The 27,032-nt window shown below is 39.2% G+C and overlaps 1 protein-coding gene across 1 annotated transcript in view; it reads left to right on the top strand.

Moving 5' to 3' along the window:
* FAM129A (family with sequence similarity 129 member A) overlaps nucleotides 1–27,032 on the top strand; it is a 184,147-nt gene that overhangs the window by 52,289 nt on the left and 104,826 nt on the right. The window contains exon 2 of the mRNA XM_027565566.1: nucleotides 24,499–24,629. Coding sequence (XP_027421367.1) covers nucleotides 24,499–24,629 — 131 coding nt within the window. The remainder of the gene's footprint in view (nucleotides 1–24,498; nucleotides 24,630–27,032) is intronic.

Here is a 27,032-nt window from a genome sequence, read left to right as displayed (position 1 = left end):
GAAGATGGGGAGAAAATGCATTCAATATAAAGCTAATATTTACAATTCCAATTCCCCAGATATTTGTTGAGGCATACTACATGCCTGGTAGTAACCTCTCTAGGTTCTCAGGGCTTTTCACTGAGCTGCTGTGCTGGTGAGAGAGGAAAAAATGAGAGTGAAAGTTGTTCAGTTGTGTCCAACTCTTTGCGACCCCATGGATTATACAGTCCACGGAATTCTCCAGGCCAGAATACTGGAGTGGGTAGCCTTTCCCTTCTCCAGGGGATCTTCCCAATCCAGGGATCAAACCTAGGTCTCCCGCACTGCAGGTGGATTCTTTACCAGCTGAGCTATGAGGGAATCCTGGTGAGAGAGGGGATGTACACACTACACTACACTAGAGTGTGCTACAGTGGAAAAGGGCAAACTGGGGGTTCAGCTTGGGTTGTAAATATACAAGAGGGAGAAATTAATTCCGACTGAAGTGCTAGATGAAGGGAAGTCAGGAGAAGCTTCAGGGTACATTTCCAATTTGACTCTGAGGATGTTTGGGAGTGTGGGCCTATGGATAAGAGCAAATGGTCGAGGCACAGGGTCAGAGATACGCATGCCCAACAACAGTGCAGTGCACGCCGCGCTCTGTGGATAGAAGACAGCCTGGAGAGGGGGGCTGGGGACAACTTGAGAAGAGCCTGAAGAGCCCAAAATAGTTTATACCAGGGAAGGGATCTGATCAGTCATGCACTTTTCATGATGTTACCTTTGCTGGTGGTATGAAGCACAGATTTGAAAAGGGAGAAGTCAGAAGGAGGAAACAAGATAGGAACCCAGGAATTGTCCTTGCCAGAGATGAGAGTCTGGATAATCCTTGATAGGAGGGCTGAGACTGAGAGCAGTTTCTGAGATCAAATGGGCAGGATTTGATGTCTGTGACACCAAAGAGGGAAAAGATGACTTGAGATTTCCACTGCAGGCACCCAGGTTGTGGTGGATCTGTTAAGTGAGAGAGGAAGCAAATTTGAAGTGCCTCTACCAACATCCAAATGGTGTGTTTAGGAGGAGACAGCTGGAAATATATAGCAGTGTTCAGGAGAGGGTGGGATGATGGTCACACACATGGGAATCATCAAAGTGTGTACCCTGTGGGTTGGGGTTGTGTTTCTAAGGGGGAAAGTGGCTGATTGAGAAGGACATAAGAGGTGATGGATCTGGAAGCAGATTTTTTTGCTTTGGTTTGTTTTTGTTTTAGGACTTGAGCACATTTGTGGGCTTCGAGGTAAAAACCAGTGGAGAGGAAGATAATGATAATCCAAGAAAAAGGACATAGTTTATGGGGTAAGAGTTTGAAGGAAGAAGTTGGGAATGTCTTCCTTTGAGAGAGGCAGGAAGGAAGAAAGTATATTTGACTATGAGATGAACTTGGAAGTGGATAGGAGAGAATTAACACGTGTTATCTCTATTTTCTTAAAACAGGAAGTCTGAGAGTAAAGGAAATTGGAGGAGGGAGTAAGGATACTGATGAAGAGGCAATAGCTGCTGTGGAGAGCAGACGAGGCAATGGTGGTGGTGTGGTTTAGTTGCTAAGTTGTGTCTGACTCTTGCAACCCTGTGGACTGTAGCCTGCCAGGCTCCTCTGCTGTGGAATTCTCCAGGCAAGAATACTGGAGTGGGTTTCCATTTCCTTCTCCAGGAGATCTCCCCGACCCAGGGATTGAACCTGAGTCTCCTGCATCACAGGCAGATTCTTTACCAACTGAGATATGAGGGAAGCCCCAAAGAGGCAATAACCACTGATAAGAAAAGGTTTGCTGAACACTAATGAGTCCAAACCAGACCAGAGCTCATTTTTTTGTGTGCTGAAGCTAAATGTGCTTGGCTTTGTGATGTCCTCTGTACTGCTGGGAAGCCTGCAAGAAGCAGCTGGGAAAATGGGCAGAAGAGTTGATCCAGGGCTACACATGGATGCAACAGATTTTTGAAGTTAGTTAGGGGTAAGGATGGAGAAGGCAATGGCAACCTACTCCAGTACTCTTGCCTGGAAAATCCCATGGACAGAGGAGCCTGGGAGGCTGCAGTCCATGGGGTTGCTAGGAGACTGAGCGACTTCACTTTCACTTTTCCCTTTCATGCATTGGAGAAGGAAATGGCAACCCACTCCAGTGTTCTTGCCTGGAGAATCCCAGGGACGGGGGAGCCTGGTGGGCTGCCGTCTGTGGGGTCGCACAGAGTCGGACACAACTGAAGCGACTTAGCAGCAGCAGCAGGGGTAAGGATATAAAAAATACTCTTGATTGTGGTATTAGAGTGGTATCCCAGAGCTCTAGGACAGGTAGTGCAGGAAGCTTGAGCTTGGAGGCAGCTAGAGGTTGGGAGAATCAGGAGGGGCAAGTGCCTGAGGGGCCAGAGGTGAATAGTAAAATATTCAGTTTAAAGGAAAAAAGAGAAGGACTTCCCTGGCAGTCCAGTGGTTAAGATTTCACCTTCCAATGCAGGGGGAGCACGGGTTTAGTCTCTTTTTGGGAGCTAAGATCCCACATGCTTTGAGGCCAAAAAAACCAAAAAGAAAAAAAGCCCAATCCCATAACACATAAGCAATATTGTAGCACAGTCAATAAAGATTTTTAAAATGGTCCACATCAAGAAATAAAAGAGAGAGAAGAGTATGAATGAGGAAGAAGGAGGAGAGGCTGTTGTGGGCAAAAGTGTAGTGTTTTCACCCTTACCTAGTTCATTCATATGTTCATTCATTCAGTAAAAATATTTATTTTTGTTATTATTATACAAAATATTTATATTTTATTATATTAGATGGAACAAAAAACCTCCAATCTTGGAAATTAAACATTTTACTTAAAAAATTCCTTATTTTAAAGCTTTAGACCAATTTATATATACTTAATTTGGTTTTTAACATAAATCAATTATTTAAAAGGGATAAAGAAGAATTAATGAATTGTTCTACACTTTTTCTCATAGCTAGGTTTTCTTCCATCTACTGTAGTAGTAAAAGTTGAAATTTTCAGTTAGCCTAATGCTGTAATATACACAATATTTTACAATAAAATGAAATTTTAAATGGAAATTCAAGTGAAGTTCCCAACCTGAGTTTCTTTTAGCTTTACACACATATATTTATTTACCTCACTGTAGCTTTCTTCTTTCCCTAATTACCATCTTTTATTCCTGTTTCCATGTATCCACTGTAAAGCATACCCAAAGGTATCTATTTATGAGATTCCAGATCAGTCTGCTTGATGAGAAGAACCCACAGAGTCATAACAGACATATTTATTAGCTTATGATGTTTCTGCTTCTACAAGTAACAAACTTTTCGTACTGTTTGTATCTTTTATTAGGAGAGCTGCAAGTACTCTAAAAGAATGTCGTTATGTTCTCTTAAGGAATCTAAATGAGCAGATTAATTCCACTTATGCAACTTGGGAATGCTCACAGATTTCTGGAACTATATTGAAATTTCAGAATTCCCTGTGGTGGTTATATAATGTACTCCTTGAAGCAGCAGCACATCGAGGACTGAACTAGAATGCAACCCATTTGCCAAAAAGCCATCTTTTAATCCTACTGAGATCCTTCTTTTCTCTATTTCATGAAGTTAACAGCTTTGACATTAAAGAAGCTTTTTGTTATAAAAGATTTTTCTTTCTGCCTCTCTCCCCATCCCTTTTTTGCATCTGTTTTTCAAATTATCTGGGTGTGATAATGACACGTTAATAGTTTTCTCTTACCTCCCTATTCCAACTTCCTCCACCAAATTCCAAAATAATTTATCTCATCGAATAAAATCAAGATCATCCAGCCTTAAAGCAATCCATTAAGAGATCCTTGGCTTATATTGTTCTAGTCCTTTCTTTTTTTTTAAATAGAGAAAATTGCATGTGACTACTCTTTAAAAAAATGGTGGTGAGAGTTACATAATATAAAACATAAGTTTAACGTACAGTTCAGTGGCACCAAGTACATTCACGTGGCTGTGCAACTCCCACACTCATTCATCTCCCGAATCTTACCTTTCTAAACTGAAACTCTGTTCCCACTGAGCACCATGTCTCGATTCTCCTTCCCCAACACCTGGCCCCAGGCATCTCCCAATGTACTTTCTGACTCATGAATCTGACTATTCTAGGTACCTTGTGTAATCTATTCCTTTCCATTACAACAAAGGAAAACTGATAAAGTGCCCTCAGCCTTCTGGAATATCCCCCACCCCTAGAAGCACTACACTGTCTTACCATATGTCAGAGAGCTTTGAATTGGGTACTGTAGGGGAGGGGGAAAAAAAAACAACTTTCCTCTACTGGCTTAAATTCAGCGGCTGGATTTGTGATTGAAAGTACAAAATCTCTAGCTTTTTCTTGAGTACATTCCGACTCAGTAGGTCTGAGGTAGGAAATGGAATTTTTTAAAAAAAATCAGGCAGCCGAAGAGAATCCTATGACCAGAGAGATGAAGGAAAGCACTGAGATAGGTGGTTTTTATCCCCCTTTTGAGATGAAGATATGAAGGTTTTCTAGAGCTACACTACTCAGCATGGTTGTCACTAACCATGGTTGTTAAAGTTAACTACAAGTCATGAAATATTATTCAGTTTCTCCGTCACACTAGCCACATATTTCAAGTAAATCAACAGCCTCATGTGACTAGCAGCTACTGTACTACATAGAGCAGAGGTGGGATATCTTCATCATGGCAATATTGTCTGTTAAATGAGACTGCCCCAGAGATAAAGTAACTTGCCTACAATCATATAACTAATAAGTTATGGAACCAAATTAATGGGTATTTGGATGCACACGTCTCAGAATTTTTGACCACTGTAAGTCCAGCCTCGTTCAGGAGGATCTGCTCAGTGCGGAGACTGAGCCAGCTTTCTCCAGAGATATCTGAAACCCCAGAAGTCTCTCATTTTGGGTGTTGGTTCTGAAACCAAATGAGCCCTCTGAGTGCTTGGTGTAAAACCTCAAATGGTGACATAGCTGGGGGACTGCGGACAGATGACAGCCACTAATAGGATTGCACAATAAGTCAACTTTGCATCCATGGGAGCAGTCCACCTCTGATCTACATTCAGTCAACCACAGAAGTCCATCTTGTCCAAGATAGAATCTCCTTTTAAAATGTTTCCCTTTTGCCAAGTGGAAGTAACAGTTTCTCTTCTCATATCTAGACAGTGCTTCACGTACTCACATGCTTCAATTATAAGTCAGTGATTTGGATTTAGGAAATGATTTGGATTTTATTTTCTTGTTGTAGAAACAATGTTATAACTGTTAGCTTAGTTACCATCTGGCCAACAAAAATCTGCAATGATGCAAAGAAATGATGCACCTGAATAGTAATAAGGAAGTAGAAACACAGTTATATATGACTGCCATTTACCACTCTTCTTTTGTGAGATTATACAATGTACATTCTAATATACATTCTTTCTTTAAAATTTACTTATTTCTAATTGAAGGTTAATTGTTTTACAATATCATGCTGGTTTCTGCCATACATCAACACAAATCAGGCATGGTATACAGATATCCCCTCCCTCTTGACCCTCCCTCCCACCTCCCCCCCTCTGATATACATTCTTGCACAAAAGGCACATATACAATGATTCTTTAGCACATTGCTTATACTAGACAGAGGAAACTAAGTATCAACAGTAGAGGACTGAATAAACCCGTGGTTCTAAACTTCTCGTGCATCAGATTTACTTGGAGGACTTTCCAAAACACAGATTGCTGAGCCCCGCCTCCAGAATTTCTGATTCAGTAGGTCTGGGCTGGTCCTGAAATCTGCATTTCTAACGAGTTTTAAAGTGATGCTGATGAGGCTGGCTTAGGGCCCACACTTCAGGAAGCATCAAATTAAACTGGTTCATCCATATAATGGAATACCATGCGCTGTGCTGTGCTTAGTTGCTCAGTCGTGTCTGACTCTTCATGACCCCATGGGCTGTAGCCTGCCTAGCTTCTCTGTTGATGGAATTCTCCAGGCCAGAATACTGGAGTGGATAGCCTTTTCCTTCTCCAGGAGATCTTCCTAACCCAGGGATCGAACCCAGGTCTCCCACATTGCAGGCGGATTCTTTACCATCTGAGCTTCCAGGAAAGCCCATGCACAGGTTTAAAAAAGGAATAAGGAATGAGGACACTTTCTGTGTACTAGTATTGAAAAGTTTTCAGTATATGCTGTTACATGAAAAGCAAGTTTCAAAAAAGTGTATAAATATGCTACACTGCATATTTATAACCTTTGTGTAATAAATTGTTAAAAATAAGAATATATACATACATACATGCGCAGGAAAGATGTATTAGAAACTAGTAAAAGTTGTTGCATTTAAGAGATAGGCAGAAATGGAATGGACAAGAATGAGGTGGGAGGAATATATCTCAAAGTATACCTCTTTTTATTTTGTTTTTGAACTACTTAAATATTGTCATTCATTGTTCAGTTGCTAAGTTATGTCTGACTCTTTGAGACCCCATGGGCTGCAGCACGCCAGGCTTCCTTATCCTTTGCTACCTCCCGGAGTTTGCTCAAACTCATGTCCATTGAGTCAGTGATGCTATCTAACCATCTCATCCTCTACCGCCCCCTTTTTCCTCTTGCCCTTAATCTTTCCCATCTTGAATATTACCTATTTAATTAAACACAATTAAAAATAAAATGAATGAAAGATAAAGAAATCATTCAAGGCCAATGATTCCCAATAGGGGCTGGAAGAGCCATTTCACAATTTTTAATGGCATTTCTTCAAATATTTGCTACTAATTATTGAGGGCTTATCATGTACCAGGCACTTTGCCAGGTGTTTCACATGAATTATTCCTTTGATTCTTAGAATTCTATTTCTGAGATGTGCAGGATTCAAAACAACTCAATTTCTACTTTCTGCTGAACTATAAGCATTTCTTCTCTGCTTTAATGTCCACATCTGTAATATAGGTATATAAGTTAATAACATAGGTATATAATTCAATAACATAAAGGGTTTAGGATGCTAACTTATTATTTACTTAGAGCTAGTATACTTCTTTGAAACATGGCTTTAGCTCTTCCGGTCCACTTCCATCAGCACCTTGCTATCATACATTCTGCACTTAGGCGTGTGGGGTAAACCCTCCTATGGGTCTCTCCAGGCTCAAGGATCTCATTTTGGGAGATATCTAGCTGTACAACAGTAGGGCCCTACACCTCCATATAGTGTCTAAGGTAGTGGAAAGTTTGTAGCTGATAAATTCTCACCATCTCTACTCACTGAAAACCTAAAAACTCTTAAAGGGTCCAATCAAATATTCCTCCTTCATGAAGCTAGAAACCATGTTTTTGATGCTTTTCTTTTAATGCTCCTCATTGCCTTATGTCATAGTCATTTGAATATAACTATGGGTGCTCCTTAGCAGCAGCAGCAGCTCCTGGAGAAGGAAATAGCCCCTACTCCGGTATTCTTGGCTGGGAAATCCCATGGACAGAGGAGCATGGTGGGTTGCAGTCCATGGCGTCGCAAGAGTTGGACATAATGTCTAAGCAACAGCAACAGCAACAACACCTGCCATTTCTTTTTTCTAGGTCGTATGCTCCTTGACCTCATGGACTCTTGCTTGACTTTAACAGTTGTTGAATTTGGAAAGGACCTTAAATGTAAAAGGAGCTAATTATTTGTTGGATTGCATTGGAGAGCCAATTGCAAGTGTAAAATGCAATTACTCTTTAGCCTGCTTTGGCATTAGCACCACAACGTCTACCCCCATTTTTTTGAAGTTATTCTGCCTTTCAGATTTTGTTTTCATCTATTGTCTGCCAGCCCCCCATATCATATTATTCTATTAAAATAGAAAAATTAGGGGAAAGCACTGTATACTGTAGTATTGATATTTCTATTGTATTGAATACCTATTTCCATGGAAACTGCTTTCAATACTGAATTTTCCTAGATCTTTTAATTAAGAAAAGAATACATTGCAGTGGCTACAAAAATTATTTTAAAATGAAGAGTTTTGAGAAAATGTACAGGGATTCAAACTGAATAACACTAATTTAATGAACTCTTAATGAATCACAAATCTTAGAGTTTTAATTTGATAATGAACTAATTATAGGTGGGGTGAAAATGCAAACAAACCCAATTTACTCTATCCATATATTTTCCAGATCTGTTGAACAGGAGCATAAAAACATTTTCTAAACTGATATAGCTCATTTGATTTAATTCCCACATAGAATTAAAATGTGACTTCATGTTGGGATTTAATCAGCTTTAGAGTGTGGACTGTGTGTGAAGTGTGAATGAGAATTTTTACTTTCGGCAGAAGATATGATTGAGTATATAGAAAATCCAAGATAATTTAAAGATAAATTAAGAGTTTAAAAAAGTTCCTGGATATAGGTCAAACATATAAAAGTTGAGCTAGTAATAACCAATTAGAAAATGTAAGAGAAAAAAGATTCTATTCATTAAATAGCAAGAAAAGTCTATTTGAAATTGGGATTTAGAAATAAATCTAACAAAGATGTGCAAAAAACTTTATGAATAAAAGTGACAAAATATTATCAAAGAGCATTAAAGAAGACTTTAATAAATGAAGAATTATGCCATGCTAATGAGTGGGAACAGAGCTTCTGCCTAGGATAGTCACAATATGAGGTGTCTAGTCAAGGTCCTGCATCCCAGGAAAGAACAGCTTTCTTGTAGAGATACTAGGGCCTTCCCTGGTGGCTCAGTTGGTAAAGAATCCACCTGCAATGCAGGAGACTTGGGTTCGATCCCCGGTTGGGAAGATCCCGTGGCGAAGAAGATGGCTAGAATACTGGAGTGGATACTCCAGTGAGTACTCCAGTATTAGGCCTAGTAAATCCCATGGACAGAGGAGCCTGGTGGGCTACAGTCCATGGGGTCGCAAAGAATCTGACGCAACTAAACAATAACAACAAATAGAGAAGAGACAAGAGAAACTTTGTTGAAGACATTTCAGATATCCTACGGATGATGGGCTTGGTCCATAGCAGTACCTTTTAACCTTGATTTGGTACAAAACAGATTCTTAGTCAGTAGACAAGAAGATCTACCTAATTAGTGCATTTCCCAGGAAGCTGTATGGTATTAGCCAGCAGAGACAGCAGCTTTAATTGAGACAGTGATACCACTTAATTGGAACACCTTAATGAGATTAAGGGGTACTCAGATAAGGTCAACTTGTTTTCCCTGTGCCCAGAGCTTTGCTGGATCTCTGCCTTCTGGCTGGCAACCCCTGCCAAATGGATATAGCTGAGCCAAATGCTTTTACTGTCCTTCATAAATCACTTAAGGGAATATTTTAAATACAGACTCCATGTATTTCAGAGAGTATTCTGAAACACATTGGCATGCAGATTCTACTGATAAATTAAGAACTCATTACACTGAAGCCCTAGATATTTGCTTTGCTTTTAACATGTTGACCCAACTGTTTAATATACATTAAATGAAATAAATTGATAATTGTGCTGGGACTCAATAATGTATTTCAATTGATTATATCTATATTAGTCAGAGTGAGAGAGAGAGACAGGAGAGATGTTTTAAATAAGAAATTTGACTCACTGCGATTCTGGAGGCTGACAGGTCCCAAGGTCTGAGGTCAGAGAACCAGAGCTGATGGTGGAGCTCCAGTCTGAAAGTCAGCCTTGAGAGCCAGGAAGAGGTGATGTTTCGATGTAAGGCCTGCTGCTACTGCTGCTAAGTTGCTTCAGTCGTGTCCAACTCTGTGTGACCCCATAGACGAAAGCCCACCAGGCTCCCCCGTCCCTGGGATTCTCCAGGCAAGAACACTGGAGTGGGTTGCCATTTCCTTCTCCAATGCATGAAAGTGAAAAGTGAAAGTGAAGTCGCTCAGTCGTGTCTGACTCTTAGCGACCCCATGGACCGCAGCCTACCAGGCTCCTCCACCTATGGAATTTTCCAGGCAAGAGTACTGGAGTGGGGTGCCGTTGCCTTCTCCGAATGTAAGGCCAGAGGCTGGCAAAGACCAGTGTCCCAGCTCAAGATCGTCAGGCTGGAGGAAATTGCCTCTTACTCAGCCTTTTTGTTCTATTCAGGTCTTTGACTGAATGGATGAGGCCTACTCACATTGGGGAGGACAATGTTCATGCCTCAGTTCACTCAGTTTAGTATTTACAAATACCTCATCCAGAAGCACTCTCAAAGGCACCCTCCTGAATGATGTTTGAACATATACCTGGACATCTCACAGCCCACTAAAGCTGACACATAAAATTAACCATAACAACATCTTTTTACCTCAATTTAAGATCATTACACAACGCTTCATGACAATGTGGTTTTTATTACAAAAGAGTACTTACATCCCTCCATTAGTCGAAATGAAATGCTTGAATTCCTCCATAAAAATCAGTGTAGTATTAATAGAGAGAAAAACTCTGCTAAAAACATTGACAAAGATTTTTGTAAATTTTCATGTGTGCTATTACTTACTAGTTTTGTGATCATGGGTCAATTAATTTCTTGATCTGAAAATGGGAAAAGGTTGGAAATGACTGTTATGATCCCATCCACCTCTAGAAGTCTGTGACCTTTGATCTTTTCATCAATATATGGAGGTTGAAATATGGTTGACCTTGGCATGTCTGTACTACTGTCCAGATGAACTCAAATCCCTTTTGTTGGGTGAAAGGTAGTCTCAGTTATCTACAGTTTTATGTCATATTTCATCCCTTTGGTAGCTAGTTTAGAACAAGTGAATTACCTGTGAGGCTTGGCCTCCAAGCAGAACTAATTTTATAAGGTTTTACCATGTTTATTAAGCACCATGAGAACTCACTTTATGGAAGAGCAATTCCTATAGAAAAATGGATGATTTAAATAACCTAGTACTAAAAATATATAACCTGGTGCTGTCTCAATAGTACTGTTGGGGTTTTTGGTGGAGTTTTTCTGTTTCTGTTTTTAGAGCATCACATGCAATAGCTTTCAGTTAATTTTTCACTGGTGTACATTACTCAAGAATTTTCAAATTTAGTGATTAACTGATACACTGGCTGGCAATCGTTAGGTTGGCAAAAAAGCAAAATTGGAAGTGTTTGAGCTATCATCAAGAAAATTGTGTTCAGAGACCCAATGCTTGACTGAATCAAGTGGACAGGAGTCAGAACCATTTTGGCAGTTTTGAAATTCATGTGAGGTTAAGAAAGAGCATGCTAAAATAATTTTCCATAATGAGTACTTGATCTGCCTTGTAAATAGTTTCAAAAAATCATGAATGTTGAAAATGTTGAATAGTTTGCAAAGTTTTCCTGAACTTTCTGAAACTTACCAATGCCACCTTTAATTTTCTAGCAGAGTCCACTCCTTGTTGTTACCTGTCTTTTCAGACTAAAAAAACGCAAGCATATCTGTGTCTCAGACATAGTTTTCTACCATCTTTTTTTACATTAATGGCATAGATTCTTGAAGAGAAGAAGTAAAACCTGTAACAGAAGGCATTTCAGGCAAAAATCATTCTGTCCAGGAAGAAGAAAAATGGAATAAAATAAAAAATAAAGGACATAGTTAGGAAAAAACCCAGAATCTGGACAAGACACCAGAGAACCTTCTGGAAGGGGAATCACTTAGTGATTCCTAAGCTTGTTGCCTGGTTAAAGTCTGGCCTGACTTCTTTTAATGTGCATGCTGTGTTTATTTGTATGGTTGAAATCTCAAAGAAAATATTATTTTCAGGATTTGGGAATAATATGAGAGACTCTGATAACATGTGTGCATAAAATTAATAACCATAATTAGACTCAAAAAGAGCAAAGGGAATTTTCATTTTTTTGGTTTCTGCATTTTAGTTTTATATTTTCTTCAAGGTTGTTTAATGGGTGAAATATTAGTATTCTTCCTAAATTCATAATTTTATGATGCTTTCTGAAAAAGTTGCTAGGTCAGATTGGCTTAGTATTCTTTTTCACACTCTTTCCTCTCCTTTTTGTTAAAAAAAAAAAAATAGCCAATCTGCAACTTCCTTAGGGGAGATTAGATAGTTTAGAGAAGTGGCAAAATAAATAAGATTCACTCTCATCAAATGTGTCATGAGGAAATTGGAGGCATGCTGTGAAGTAATGGCAAAATAATCTTGAAAATTTCCAAGCGCTTTTCCCAAATGAAATGGAAGAAAATTTAAAGTTATCGTTCATCTAATTACGGTTAAAAATAAATGTGTGCCAGCCATCAAGACAATATGGTACTGGCACAAAGACAGAAATATAGATCAATGGAACAAAATAGAAAGCCCAGAGATAAATCCACACACCTATGGACACCTTATCTTTGACAATGGAGGTAAGAATATACAATGGATAAAGACAATCTCTTTAACAAGTGGTGCTGGGAAAACTGGTCAACCACTTGTAAAAGAATGAAACTAGAACACTTTCTAACACCATACACAAAAATGACCTCAAAATGTATTAAAGAAATAAACGTAAGACCAGAAACTATAAAACTCCTAGAGGAGAACATACGCAAAACACTCTCCGACATAAATCACAGCAGGATCCTCTATGACTCACCTCCCAGAATATTGGAAATAAAAGCAAAAATAAACAAATGGGATCTAATTAAACTTAAAAGCTTCTGCACAACAAAGGAAACTATAAGCTAGGTGAAAAGACAGCCTTCAGAATGGTAGAAAATAATAGCAAATGAAGCAACTGACAAACAACTAATCTCAAAAATATACAAGCAACTCCTGCAGCTCAATTCCAGAAAAATAAATGACCCAATCAAAAAGTGGGCCAAAGAACTAAACAGACATTTCTCCAAAGAAGACATACAGATGGCTAACAAACACATGAAAAGATGCTCAACATCACTCATTATCAGAGAAATGCAAATCAAAACCACTATGAGGTACCATTTCACGCCAGTCAGAATGCCTGCGATCCAAAAGTCTACAAGCAATAAATGCTGGAGAGGGTGTGGAGAAAAGGGAACCCTCTTACACTGTTAGTGGGAATGCAAACTAGTACTGCCACTATGGAGAACAGTGTGGAGATTCCTTAAAAAACTGGAAATAGAACTGCCTTATGACCCAGCAATCTCACTGCTGGGCATACACACCGAGGAAACCAGAAGGGAAAGAGACACATGTACCTCAATGTTCATCGCAGCACTGTTTATAATAGCCAGGACATGGAAGCAACCTAGATGTCCATCAGCAGACGAATGGATAAGAAAGCTGTGGTACATATACACAATGGAGTATTACTCAGCCATTAAAAAGAATACATTTGAATCAGTTCTAATGAGGTGGATGAAACTGGAGCCGATTATACAGAGTGAAGTAAGCCAGAAAGAAAAACACCAATACAGTATACTAACGCATATATATGGAATTTAGAAAAATGGTAACAATAACCCTGTATGCAAGACAGCAAAAGAGACACAGATGTATAGAACAGACTTTTGGACTCCTGTGGGAGAGGGAGAGGGTGGGATGATTTGGGAGAATGGCATTAAAACATGTATAGTATCATATAAGAAACGAATAGCCAGTCCAGGTTCGATGCAGGATACTGGGTGCTTGGGGCTGGTGCACTGGGATGACCCAGAGGGATGGTACGGGGAGGGAGGTGGGAGGGAGGTTCAGGATGGGGAACACGTGTACACCCGTGGCGGATTCATGTTGATATGTGGCAAAACCAATACAATATTGTAAAGTAATTAACCTCCAATTAAAATAAATAAATTTATATTAAAAAAAGAATAAATGTGTGCATACAAGTATGGGCATATATTTATTTTTCTAACACTGTGATTGATTTCTTTCTCTAAAAAAGAGGAGACCAGACTTAAGATCCTACAAGTTCTCAAAAACTATTCTCTGGAATAGCTGACTACAGTAGGGTTTTTATTTTCCATAGAGTAAGGTAGTGGGGGATTGTAAGTTTTAAAATGGTAGTGTTAAGGGCTTCCATGGTGGCTCAGATGGTAAAGCATCTGCCTGCAATACAGAAGACCCAGGTTCAATCCCTGAGTTAGAAAGATACCCTGGAGAAGGAAATGGCAGCCCACTCCAGTATTCTTGCCTGAAAAATTCCATGGACAGAGGAACCTGGTGGGCTACAGTCCATGAGGTCGCAAAGAGTCAGACATGACTGAGCGACTTCACTTTCACTTTCCTCCCATAGATAGCCCCTCTCATTTCTCTCATACTAACCTGTTGAAGTGTTGTTCTACTAAGTATACAGTGCACATGGAAACCTTCATTTAGTTCAGTAGATCATTTGTAGAAAATACTGCTTTCACTTCTGCCTCACCAACTGGTGTTGGTGCCTGACCCCTTATCCAGCATCTGTTTATACATGTGGATTCATTGAATGCACTTAATGGGCTAAGCTTTGTGGCCATATTAAAGATATGGTGCCTGCTTTTAGAATAGGGATTGGAAAAAAAAGTGAGAGTCTTTAACAGTCCAAGGGCAAGTATACTCAGAATTGAGAATTTCTATGAGTGTCAGTTTTGGAAATGAGGAAAGTATTCTATTATTTGTTCCTAAGTATATCTGCTTTCTATCCATAGTCCAGGGAGGGTCCTAGCAAGACTCATAGGTTTAATATAAGCTCTTGAGAATGCAAATATATGTTTGTCTTCTGAATAACTGAAGTAAATCACAGAGAACTTAAGTTGGTCTATGTGTCTCATTTCTAACTCAGAGTAGAGTTTCTGCCAGGTAGGATACAGGGACCTGCTGGCATCAACGCTGCCCGTGAAGAATTTTTGTATTAGAGTCTAAGAAAACCTTCCACTCAAGTTCCAATAATAAATGTGCTTAAAAGATAAAACATCATTTAGTTCCGTTATGGAGAATCCAATTTATCCCAGTTCTCTAAGGCATTTCCTAGAAGAAAGAGAAAGTCCTTGGGCATTATTCTGTGTAATTAGCTTTTTGCACCTTGCATTGTGAATTGGGATTTCTGATTTCTTCCCCCTACGGTGCAAAGTGATGGTGCTTAGAAACCTGAAACTAAAGCAGATGTTACAATTCATTAGTATTTTAAACTTTTATAATCTGAGAAACTCTGGGGCAAATAATAGATTTATTATGCTCTGTTTTATAAATATTAAAAATATTTTATTTTCAGAGGGACTTTTTTCATTCTCCCAAATTAATCTTCACTTGAAACCTCAACAGGTCTTACGAAAGTGTGCCAAAGGCCTAGTTAACCCTTTTCTCATTCCTGAATTTGCCTCAGTTTCCAGGAAACAGCCACCTTGTTCAGGAACTTTTTTTTTTTAATTTCTGTATTTTTCTGTTTCAAGTAACAATAGAAATGTAACACTGAAAATTGTGATTTGGGAGGGTAATACAGGAAAAACCAAAGGTGAAGTGTTAAGTAAATAAAACTAGATATAAAATGTTATCATCTCAACTATTTAAAAAATAATTGAAAAAAGGTAAGAAGGAGATATAGCAAAAGTAATGTTTGGATTTTCTGTATCTTACTGTAACTCCTGAGCTACTTTTCTCAAAGTAATTGAAACAGGATGGAATATGAATATTTCAGAGAAGATATTTTAATATGCCATAGTTGTTTTGATCCTGGGAATGATGGAGGAACTATGAATAATCCACAAGAAACAATATGTATCAAGGAAGAAAGCTATTGATAAAGGATAGAATTGAGATAAACTACTTCAAGACTAGAATGTTGATAAAGAACCTTCTAGAATGAGAATATATACAAATCTGTCAGGCTCTTCAGACTTCATATAAGTTTTATCTAGGCCTTTGTATATTTCCCATTTCTATAAACTGGTCAAGAAAAACACACAAACCAAGAAAAACTTTTGTTTTTACGTAATTCCCCATATATAATTTCAGGGACAAAACTGATATAAAAGCTTAAACAGAATTAACCTATAAGAGCCAGATTTGAAACAAAAGAATTATGCTATGAGAGTGCAGTTTTTAAAAGTCGCTTGATTCTTTTAAGTGAATATATCATTATATGTGGCTGATATAATGAATATATCATTATATATAAGTGGTTGGATAGCATCACTGACTCAATGGATGTGAACTTGGGCAAACTCTGGGAGATAATGAGGGACAGGCAGGCCTGGTGTCCATGGGGTTGCAAAGAGTCGGACACAACTGAGCGACCGAACAGCAACAATCATTATATACATGCTCACAAGATTTACATAGCTTATGTGATACTGTTAACAAACTGGTACATCACACACACAGAACAGCTCAGCAGTCTTCTCACAATGTTAAAAACCACCACCAACAAGAAAACCCTTACAGAAGGACAGGATTTCTTAAGCGTAATCTGTACTGAAGTCATAAGCACTGTCTTTCTCTTCAGTCTTTTTATCCAAGACGAAGATGGTGTAGGCTGCTCAGCTGCTTCAGACTCCTCAGATAGTGCCTTGCGGGCCGCCTCAGGAGGGGACATGTCTGAGCTTTTTTTTAATCACCTTCCTCGTCAACACTTTCCTGGTCAGTGTTGACATCTTCATAATCCTCCCCCTGCTCCTGCTTCTGCTTTTCTGTTTCAGCAGTTCTTCAGGTATGTACTTTTCCTCTGTTACTCCATTGACCAGACCCAACAACTGGAAAAGCTTGCTACCGGCTAACCGAGGACCCCTCACGGATTGCATGCTGTGTAAGAGTACGTGTGTGTTTGTGTGTGTGTGCACGCATGCGTGTGTGTGTACAGTCATGTCCAACTCTTTGCAATCCCATGGAGCCCTGCCAGGCTCCTCTGTCCATGGGATTTCCTAGGCAAGAATACTGGAATGGGTGGCCATTTCCTACTCCATTACCTTCCTGACCCAGGAAGCTTGTGTAAGAATACATATTTTTAATAATAAGTAGTCAAACTGAGAACTGGACCTTACTCCTTTCTTAGGGTACTGGCATAGATTTCATGATTCTGATGTGCTGTAATTTACTTTACTCAAATATTTACTTAGCTATTCTTTCATTTATTCAACAAATATTTAATGAGTACACAAATAAAAGTATACACTTGGAGGAGAGATGAGCTATATTTAAACAGCTGTAGCAAAAGTGGTGTATTTTGGGGAGAATACATTTTGGGGAGAATACAAAAGAAGGTGAGTGTTTCCAGCTGGGGAGAGCCAGAAAGTTTTCTTCTTGGCTTGGGATTCCCACCTGGGCTTGAAGTAAGAGAGAAAGGAGCGGTGAAGGCATGGCCATGTATTGGGGATGAGAAGCGTTAGTTTGAGTAGGAGAGGTGGGAAGTAAAAGAGAGCTGGAGCCAGATCACAGGGCCTTTGGTGCCAGTCTGGGTGATTACTCTTCTAGGCAATGTGGAACTGTTTAAGGTTTTTATGAAGGAATTAACATGGTCTTGCAACAACATGTCAAATGAAACTTGTCAAGCCAGGATACTGAGGATTATGGCCTATGACTATGATGTGTGCCCCTTAAGGCTTTCAAAAGAGTTGCCTGGGAAAATTAAAGGCAAGACTTGGTTCTGAAGGACAGTTCCCTACTTTAATATTTGGGCCTTGACAACTCGTGTCGGGGCTTTCTCTTGAATGGGACCATGGTGGCCAGAGAGGATTCAGCCTCTGCTGTTCTGTTCCATCGACTCTAGACTCATTCTGGCCACTTCCCAGAATCTTGCCTTTGCAATAGGGACCAAGCTTTGGCTATTTCCTGTAATCCTCCAGGATGTATGTATTAGCAGTGGCATTTCCCCCCGCCCCACTCTGGTTTTGACTTCTTTGTTCCTCTTTTAGAACTAAGAGCTACAAAAGTTTTTTAGTCTGTTTTGTTTTTGCTGTGCTGGGATCTTGAGATAGGGCAGATTAAGACACTTGTACATTATTTTTTGCAATATAATAAAGACTTGATAGAAGGTGTGGTGGTTGGGAGGGGGAAAAGGAGGTGGATTCAAGAAATGTTATGAAAATGGAAGTGACAAGATCTGATGACTGAATATGGGAGCAAGGGAAAAGGAATCAATAATAGTGCTGAGTTTTGAACCTGTATGAATTCAGATGCTTTTAAAAGGGCCAGAAGATACTTTTCTTATTTTTACAAAGTTGAACTGAAGCTAAGTGTTGTAGACAGAGCTCTCGTGGAGGTTTCTTTTAACTTCAGTGATGATTACCCTGAAGGGTATTAAGACCAGCCTGGTCAAGTAAATTGCACCAGCCCAAGGCCCAGTACAGGCTGTAATACTTAAGTAGGATTAGAAGAAATATGCCTGTGACCAAAATGCTGGTATAAGAAAATGTGGAAGAAGCCCTTTGTGGTTCTAGTCTTCATATTATTGAGTAACTTCCTTTTAGAGAAATACCTGGCAGTGTGTTTCAAAAACAATTCAGGCAAGAGAATATGATACTAAATTGCAGAGGGTGGAGAGGAAGGTAATACAATACTCAAGAATCTTGAGAACTGTGGAAACAAGCTGGGTTAAGCAGAAATTATTTTATGTGGTGCCTGTGGGCTGATCCACTTATTTGAATGCCCTTATGGTGGTATATTAAATAATAGTAGTAATAGTCAAATTTTATTGAGTATCTAAAGTGTCTGATACTGCTCTAGGTACTTTTTAACCTGCAGAATATCCCATTGAATACTTATAAAGCACTGTGAAAATGAGTGTCTTATAATCCCCGTTTTATAAGTGACAAAATTGAGGCTCACACATTTTTCACAGAACTAGAAGAAATAATCCTGAAATTCATATGGAACCATAAAAGACCCAGAATTGCCAAGGCAATCCCTAGGAAAAAAAGAACAAATCAGGAGGCATAACCCTCCCAGACTTCAGAAAATACTACTAAGCTACCGTAATCAAAACAGTGTGGTTTTAGAATAAAAACAGACAAATGAATCAATGGAGCGGAATAGAGAGTCCAGAAGGAAACCCACACACCTATGGTCAATTAATTTTTGACAAAGGAGGCAAGAATATACTCTAGGGAAAAGACAGTTTCTTCATCAGGTGGTGCTGGGAAAATTGGACTGCTGCATGTAAATCAATGGAGTTAGAACACACCCTCTCACCATTCACAAAAATAAAACTCAAAATGGCTGAAGACTTAAACATAAGACATGACACCATAAAACTACTAGAAGAGAACATGGGCAAAACATTCTCTGACATAAATCGTACCAATGTTTTCTTAGGACGGTCTCCCGCACTGTTCTCAGTTGCTCAGTTGTGTCCGACTCTGCAAGCCCATGGACTATAGCCCACCAGGCTCCTATGTCCATGAATTTCCTAGGCAAGAATACTGGAGTGGGTTGCTAATTCCTTCTCCAGGGGATCTTCTGAACCCAGGGATTGAACCAGTGTCTCTTGAGTCTCCTGCACTGGCAGGCAGATTCTTTACCACTGAGCCACTTGGGAAGCCCCAAAGCAATACAAATAAAAACAAAAATAAACAAATGGGACCTAATCAAAGTTGCAAACCTTTGCACAGCAAAGGAAACCATAAACAAAGCAAAAAGACAACTGACAGAATGGGAGAAAATATTTCAAATGATGCAACTGACAAGTGTTTAATTTCCAAAATATACAAGTAGCTCATACAATTCAACAATGAGAAAACAGACAGTCCTACCCCAAAATGGGCAGAAGACCTAAATAAGCATTTCTCTAAAGAAGACATACAGATGGCCAATAGGCACATGAAGATACTCAACATTTCTCTAATTATTAGAGAAATGCAAATCAAAACTACAAACAGGTACCACCTCACACCAGTCAGAATGACCATGGTTAAACAGTCTACGAATAACAAATGCTTGAGAGGATGTGGAGAGAAAGAGAACCCTCCTATATACTGTTGGTGGGAATATAAGTTAGTGTAGCCACTGTGGGTCCATTGACAGATGAATGGATAAAAATACAGTACGGCTATACGATGGAGTATTACTCAGCCTTTAAAAAGAGTGAAATAATGTCATTTGCTGCAAAATGGATGGACCTAGAGATTATCATGCTAGGTGAAATAAATCAGAAAGAGGAAGACAATAGCATACAATATCACTTGTATGTGAAATCTAAAATAAGACAAGTGAGCCTATTTATGAAACAGAAGCAGAATCACAGACATAGAGTACTGATTGGTGGTTGCCAAGGGGAAGGTGCTTGGGAAAGGGATGGAGTGGGAGGTCAGGGTTAATAGATGTAGGCTTTCATATATGGAATGAATAAACTGTAAGGTCCTACTGTATGGCATAGAGAACTATGTTCAATATCCTATGATAAGCCATAATGGAAAAGAATAATAAAAAGAATGTATGCAGCCACGAAATTAAAAGATGCTCCTTGGAAGGAAAGCTATGACAATCCTAGGCAGTGTATTAAAAAACAAAGACATCACTTTGCCGACAAAGGCCCATATAGTCAGAGCTATGGTTTTTCCAGTAGTCATGTACAGAAGTGAGAGTTGGACATAAAGAAGGCTGAGCACCAAAGAATTGATGCTTTCCAGTTGTGGTGATGGAGAGGACTCTTGAGAGTCCCTTGGACAGGAAGGAGATCACACTGGTCAGTCCTAAGTGAAATCAGTCCTGAACATTCACTGAAAGGACTGATGCTGAAGTTGAAGCTCCAATGCTGTGGCCACCTGATGTCAAGAGCCAGCTCATTGGGAAAGACCCTGATGCTGGGAAAGATTGAAGGCAAAAGGTGAAGAAGGTGGCAGAGGATGAGATGGCTAGATAGCATTAGTGACTCAATGGACATGAATTTGAGCAAACTCTGGAAGACAGTGAAGGACTGGGAAGCCTGGCATGCTGCAGTCCATGAGGTTGCAAAAAGTTGGACATGACTTAGTGACTGAACAGCCCAACAACAGTATATGCATAACTGAATCACTTTTCTGTACAGCAGTAATTGACATTGTAAACAAACTATATTTCAATTTTAAAAATTTAGGCTCAGAGTGGGGAACTTAATGTAATACATATACTAACTTGCCTTTTCACTTTGGCTCATTAAGGATAATGTTTGATTTAGTTGGTTTTAATTCAGGTTGCACTGAGAGCCTCTTACATGCTAGTAAGCGTTCCCGAAACATCTGTGAAGATGTAGGTTATGTTTGTCCTGAGCTTTCAGTGAGTAGGATAGTGGTTTTGTAAGCAACAGGGCAGGTCCTAGTTAAAGAGTTAACAGTAGACAACTTGCTTTTGACTTCTTCATTCCTTGGTTCAGCTTAAGGACCTTCCCTGGGTGGTTAGCTTGAGTCCTTCATCAGTTTAATTACTAGGGATTACTGAGCACTTTCTATGTGCCAGATGCAGTGCTGAGCACTTTACTGAGTTATTTCATGTAGTTATGACCACACTGTGAGACTGTTATTCTTGTTTTTAAATCGAAGTGTAGTTGATTTACAATGCTGTATTAGTTTCAGTTGTGCAGTAAAGTGATTCAGTATTTTTGCAGATTATATTCCATTATAGGTTATTATAAGATAATGGGTATAATTCACTCTGCTATACAGTATATCCTTGTTGCTTATCTATTTTACATATAGTGGTTTGTATCTATTAATTCCATACCCCTAATTTGTCATTTCCCTTTCCCTCTCCCCTTTGACAACCACAAGCTTGTGTTTTATATCTATGAGTCTATTTCTGTTTTGCATTTACATTCATCTGTGTTACTTTTTAGATTCCACATGTAAGTGGTATCATAGAGTATTTGTCAGCCTGACATTTCACTAAGCATGATATTCTCTAGCTCCAGACGCATTCTTACAAATGGCAATATTTCATGTTTAATGGTTGAGTAATATAACACCTTAATTCATGAGAATGCTACTCTTACTGGCTTCATTTTATATGGGGAAGAAACTGGTGTGAAGTCTTACTACTCGTAAGTAGCAGAGATGCGATTCATCCCTTATCTAACTCCAGAATCCATCCTCCTAACTACAGTGTTATTTTGCCCCAACTCTAGGCTTTTCTCAAATTGTCAAGATCCCTACACCAGGCATTCTTTTATTTGGGTTTAGATCTGCTGAATCTAAAATCTAGATACATTTTGGGAATAGCTTTTAAGTTATTTTCCTTCTAGAATTTGTGATGTTATTAGCTGTTTTGTTCACATGTGGAAACAGTCAATAGGTTAATTACCCTCGAAAGCTGTGATCCTTTTTTATGAGTACTCCCTCCTTGGTCACTGCTGTGTGGATTGCACCATATGCAGAGATTCAAGTTGCAGAAGCGTTTTTCTCCTGTTGGAAGGGAGCAGAGGCATTGCAGCATCTCAGTAGAAACAGAACATCCTTGAGGGAGGTTTGGTGATGTGGCAGGATATCAGGTTTCAAGGTTCTGTAGAACTCATCATACAATGACATCCATCTCCTTTTATTTAAATCCAAGTGCTTGCAAGTGTACAAAAATTCGCATCAGAAATTAACCAGCTGTTCTGCTAGACTAAACAGTGGTTACGTGGACCTAATGGGCAGCTTTTGTTATTCATTTATATGTTTCAGTGAGACATCCTCATTGTGTGAATTCTCAAAGATGCCCCACGCCTATACAAGGAAATTATAGACAAGTAGATAGAATTTTCCTTCTTATGCACTGCATAAAAGCTAATAAAATAGTGACCAATTAGATACTTAAAAGCCTGAGCATATGAGAGTATTATGCAAATACTGATTAATAGTAATACCATAAACTCGCAGAGCAAGGAAAAGCATGCCTGATTGAAATTATAGGAGCTTTTATTTGCATTTCTACAGAACCTATTATTAGTAGGTCTCAAAGCACCTTCAGATCAGATCAGATCAGTCGCTCAGTCGTGTCTGACTCTTTGCAACCCCATGAATCGCAGCACGCCAGGCCTCCCTGTCTATCACCAATTCAAGTAGTAATTATTAAAGCTCATGAATACAACCAGAAAATGTCATTTTATTGAGGGAGTAAGTGAGAATTCCCCTTTACCTCATATATATTATGAGACCTAAATGCCTGGGCTACAGAAGGCCTTTCCATATAGAGAGGATGAGTTTGAGCAAGCTCCGGGAGATGGTGAAGGACAGGGAAGTCTAGCGTGCTGCTGTCATGGGGTCACAGAGTTGGACATGACTGAGTGACTGAACAACAGCAACTCATACACTTGTGGGTGTTTGGGGCAGTGATTCCACAGGCATAGAAGTTGGCAAGTGTGGGTTCATAGTTCTCATATTGAGTATCTTTATCTACGTGGTTATAACCCTTCATTTAGTTTTGAAATTTTATATGCATAACAGCTCTAAACAAATGTTGCCTGTATGTTTTACTATTTCTCTGTTGACTATAATATCAAATTCGAAAACAAAAACTATGCCAGGTTCACATGAAAGCCTTTTAAAATATTTTGGAATATTATATCAGATTTACTTTTCTCAAACTAGCATTTCATTACAAGGACTAACAGCTGGTAAGCACAGTCAGTGGTACCTGTATTTATTTCTGTTCTCAGTGGGAAGTGCTTGAAAGCTTGTGAGGATTTCTCATCTGCTTCAGAATGCTCCTTTGCCCTTCCTCCCCTATTTTTCCTTCTCCTTTCCTGCAGTTTGGTTGCCCACGTTGGAAAAGCTCAAGAGCATTCCAGTGCCTAACTCTCCCTCTCCCTCCATCTCCAGTCCTCAACCTCCCCCACCCTGGCCCCCGACATGATTAATCTTCAGCTTTATTTTCTTCCGGTGCTGAGAGATCATATTGTAGTTATCAGTCTTAGTTGTCAGACAACTGTACTTCCATGGTTATATTTCACTGTCACGTAGATTCCAAGGAAAGTGTGGACTAGTGAGCACCTTCTTTTATAGTTAGGACACTGGAGCCCAGAGAGAATGAGTGACACCCACGGTCATACAGCTGGTTCACTTCTCTGTCTTCTAGAATTGGGACCAGAATTCAGGTCTCAAGATTCCTAAGCCAAAAGTTTCCCTGTGGTAATTATATAATTCTTTGAATCACAAAAAAACTTTTAGGCCAGAGACATAGGGGCAAAACTAGAAGTAGTTTGTTGATTTTATCCAGGGCTGTGGATCCACAGGACTAGAAGTGGAGCCTCAGGATCTGGGGGGTAAAGAAATGGAGTGATGTGTGTCCAGAGCTGAAATGTTGGAGCCTGGGACTGTGGTATTGCTGTGCAGGAGATGTTGAATGACTTAAAGTAGAGGATAATGAAGAGCAAGGTGAAGGGGAGAACAGGGTGAGGTAGAATGGTGGTTGTAGAAGAACTGGGAGGATGGTTGAGTTTATGGTCATGACAATGGGCTGTTGATATAAAGTGGAGCAAGTTGGTTACTGGATAGATGGTCCTCGGGGACCTTGAAGTCACTCAGGGTGATGCCAGAAGGGAGGAATCGATAAAGGTATCCAAGTTCTCAGGCACTGTGAGAAAATAACAAATCCCTAGAAAGCAGAGGGTGTGGGGAACCTTGAGGGGGTATTTATAGAATTATGGAGATATGTGTCTATTCTCTAACAGATGATACATTTCTAAATTCTGATTTTCACATTTTTTCAGGGAAAACTGAGGCAGCCATCAAAAACTTCAGTCCCTACTACAGTCGCCAGTACTCTGTGGCTTTCTGCAACCATGTACGCAGTGAAGTAGAGCAGCAAAGAGATTTAACATCACAATTTTTGAAGACCAAGGTAACCCATGGACATTTGGTTTCCATATTTCTCCCACTAAGAATGGTTTATAGCTCATGATGTTTCTGAAATAAACAATAATTGGTGTGACAGCTTAAAAAATCTGTTCTCAAATCATGCTCAAAAAACTATTTGCCCGGAAGTTAGAACATATGATTTCTTGTTGATGGTGCAATCCATATAAAAAAGAAAACAAGCATGATTTCAATTTTATCATCTTTTTCCACACTGATGCTTTGATGTCAGGAAATCTGACTTGCTCTAATGAAGTTCAGTACAAAAAAAGTCATAATTTCAATGCCTCATACTTCTGGCATTTTTATTTTGGTCATTGATCAAATGTGATTTTTATCTTCTAAACTGTAGTTTATTCTTTCTCCTTTGCTCCATTATAATAATTATCCACAGTCTAAACAAATATTTATTAATACTATGTGCCAGGCCCTGAGGCTTCCGAGGTGGCACTAGTGGTAAAGAGCCTGCCTGCCAATGCAGGAGACAAGAGACATGGGTTCGGGAAGATGCCCTGGTGGAGGGCATGGCAGCTCACTTCAGTATTTTTGCCTGGAGAATCTCATGGACAGAAGAGCCTGGCAGGCTACAGTCCATAGGGTTGCAAAGAGTCAGACATGACTGAAGCAACTTAGCATGCATGCTTGCTTGCCAGACCCTATCCTAAGTACTGGAGAACAAGACAGATTTTATGCTTTCCTGTTAATATTCAAATAGAAGAAAGACAATAAATAAATAAATGAATATCAGGTGATATTAGGTAATAAGAAATGCTATCAAGTAAAACAAAGCAGGAGTCATGAATATTTCGGAGAAGCCTTTTGTGGAGATGACATTTGAGCAGAAACTAGAGTGAAATAAAAGAATAGGCTGTGTGAGTATCTGTGGAAAGAGTGCTCCAAGCACATGGAACAAAGTTGCAAAGATTTTGCTGCAGTTAAAAGCACAGCAGGAAGGCTGGTGTCTTGAGAGCCCTGTGAGCAAGGGAGAGAGTTGAAAAAGAAATACAGAGTGACTAATAGAAGCCAGATCATATAGGACCATAGATCACAATAAGGGTTTTTATTTTAAGTGCGATGTGAAGTTATTGGAGGGTATGGAATACAGAGTAACTTATAATTTTAAGTGATCTCTCTGGGTTTTCTCTAGAGAATAGAATACAGGACGGGACATGAGAGGGAACTGGAAACTGGCAAGAAAGACACTGTAGCAGTCCAAGAGAAGGATGATGGCAAATTGGACTAGGGTGGTGATGGAAGTTGTTGTGAGAAGACTCCAAGTCAGAGCTGACTGAACTTGTGGATGGGTTGGATCTGAGAGAACAGAAGAAGAGAGAAATTAGTGATGACAGCTTTCAGCCTGAGCAAATAAGCAGTTGGACTTGTCTTTTATTCAGGAGAGTCAGAGGTGAATGGGGATCCTAAGCTCACTTTTGTCCATGTTATGTTTAAGATACTTATTTGACATGCACCTGTGGAAATACTGAAATAGTTCAATGCTCTGATTTGGAGCTCAGTGGAGAGGTTGAGGCTAGAGAATAGAAATTTGGGATTTCTTAGCTCCTAACTGGTATTAAAGTCATGGGACATAATCAAGGGAAAGTGTAAACAGAATAGGAGAGGTTCCATGACCAAATTCTGGCCCCTTCAACATTTGGAGATCAGAAAAAGGAGAAGATTCCAGCAAGATGGACTGAAAACAAATAGCCTGTGGAGTAGGGAAAAAAAAATCAGGGAAGTACAATGTGCCTGAGACAAATAAAAGAAGGGATTTCAAGAAAGGACGAATGATAAATGGGTTCAATACTGCTGCAAGTTGATCAACAGATTTAGTGGCATGGGTTTGCAGAGATAACTGATTGTCATCGCCATAAAGCAGTTATGGAAAAAATTTAGGGAGTTTGATAAAAGTGAAAATTCTGGTCCACATCCCCAGAGATTCTTATATAATAAATCTAGGGTGAGCCATATTTTTAACAAGCATATCAGTTGATTTAAGTGGCCCAGTTTTAAGAAGTGCTGTGCGTAACAACTATAAAGTTATGCTTATATATGGTTTCAGTCTCATTTAAAGAGGACAGTGAGGGCCTCTTTTACATGTTAAGGAGTCCAGGTAGGAGAGTATTTCATCATCTGTCTCAATACCTTGAAATTTACCTTAGAAATTCCATCCCTGAGTGGATTTTTAAAAAGATGAGCATATCCATCTTTTCTGTATGCTTCGTGTAAATTTTGCTTAAAAGTGGAGAGACATTTCTAAAGGGATTATAATTTTCTTTCATTAAGATATAGTTGGCTTACAATATTGTGTTAAAGGCACTACAGTTTTTTCTCTTTCTTAATTCATGTTTTAATTGGAGGAAAATTGCTTTACAATGTTGTGTTGGTTTCT

The sequence above is a fragment of the Bos indicus x Bos taurus genome, chromosome 16 (assembly GCF_003369695.1).
Source record: "Bos indicus x Bos taurus breed Angus x Brahman F1 hybrid chromosome 16, Bos_hybrid_MaternalHap_v2.0, whole genome shotgun sequence".
NCBI lineage: Eukaryota > Metazoa > Chordata > Mammalia > Artiodactyla > Bovidae > Bos > Bos indicus x Bos taurus.
This window is presented reverse-complemented; position numbering and strand designations above follow the sequence as displayed.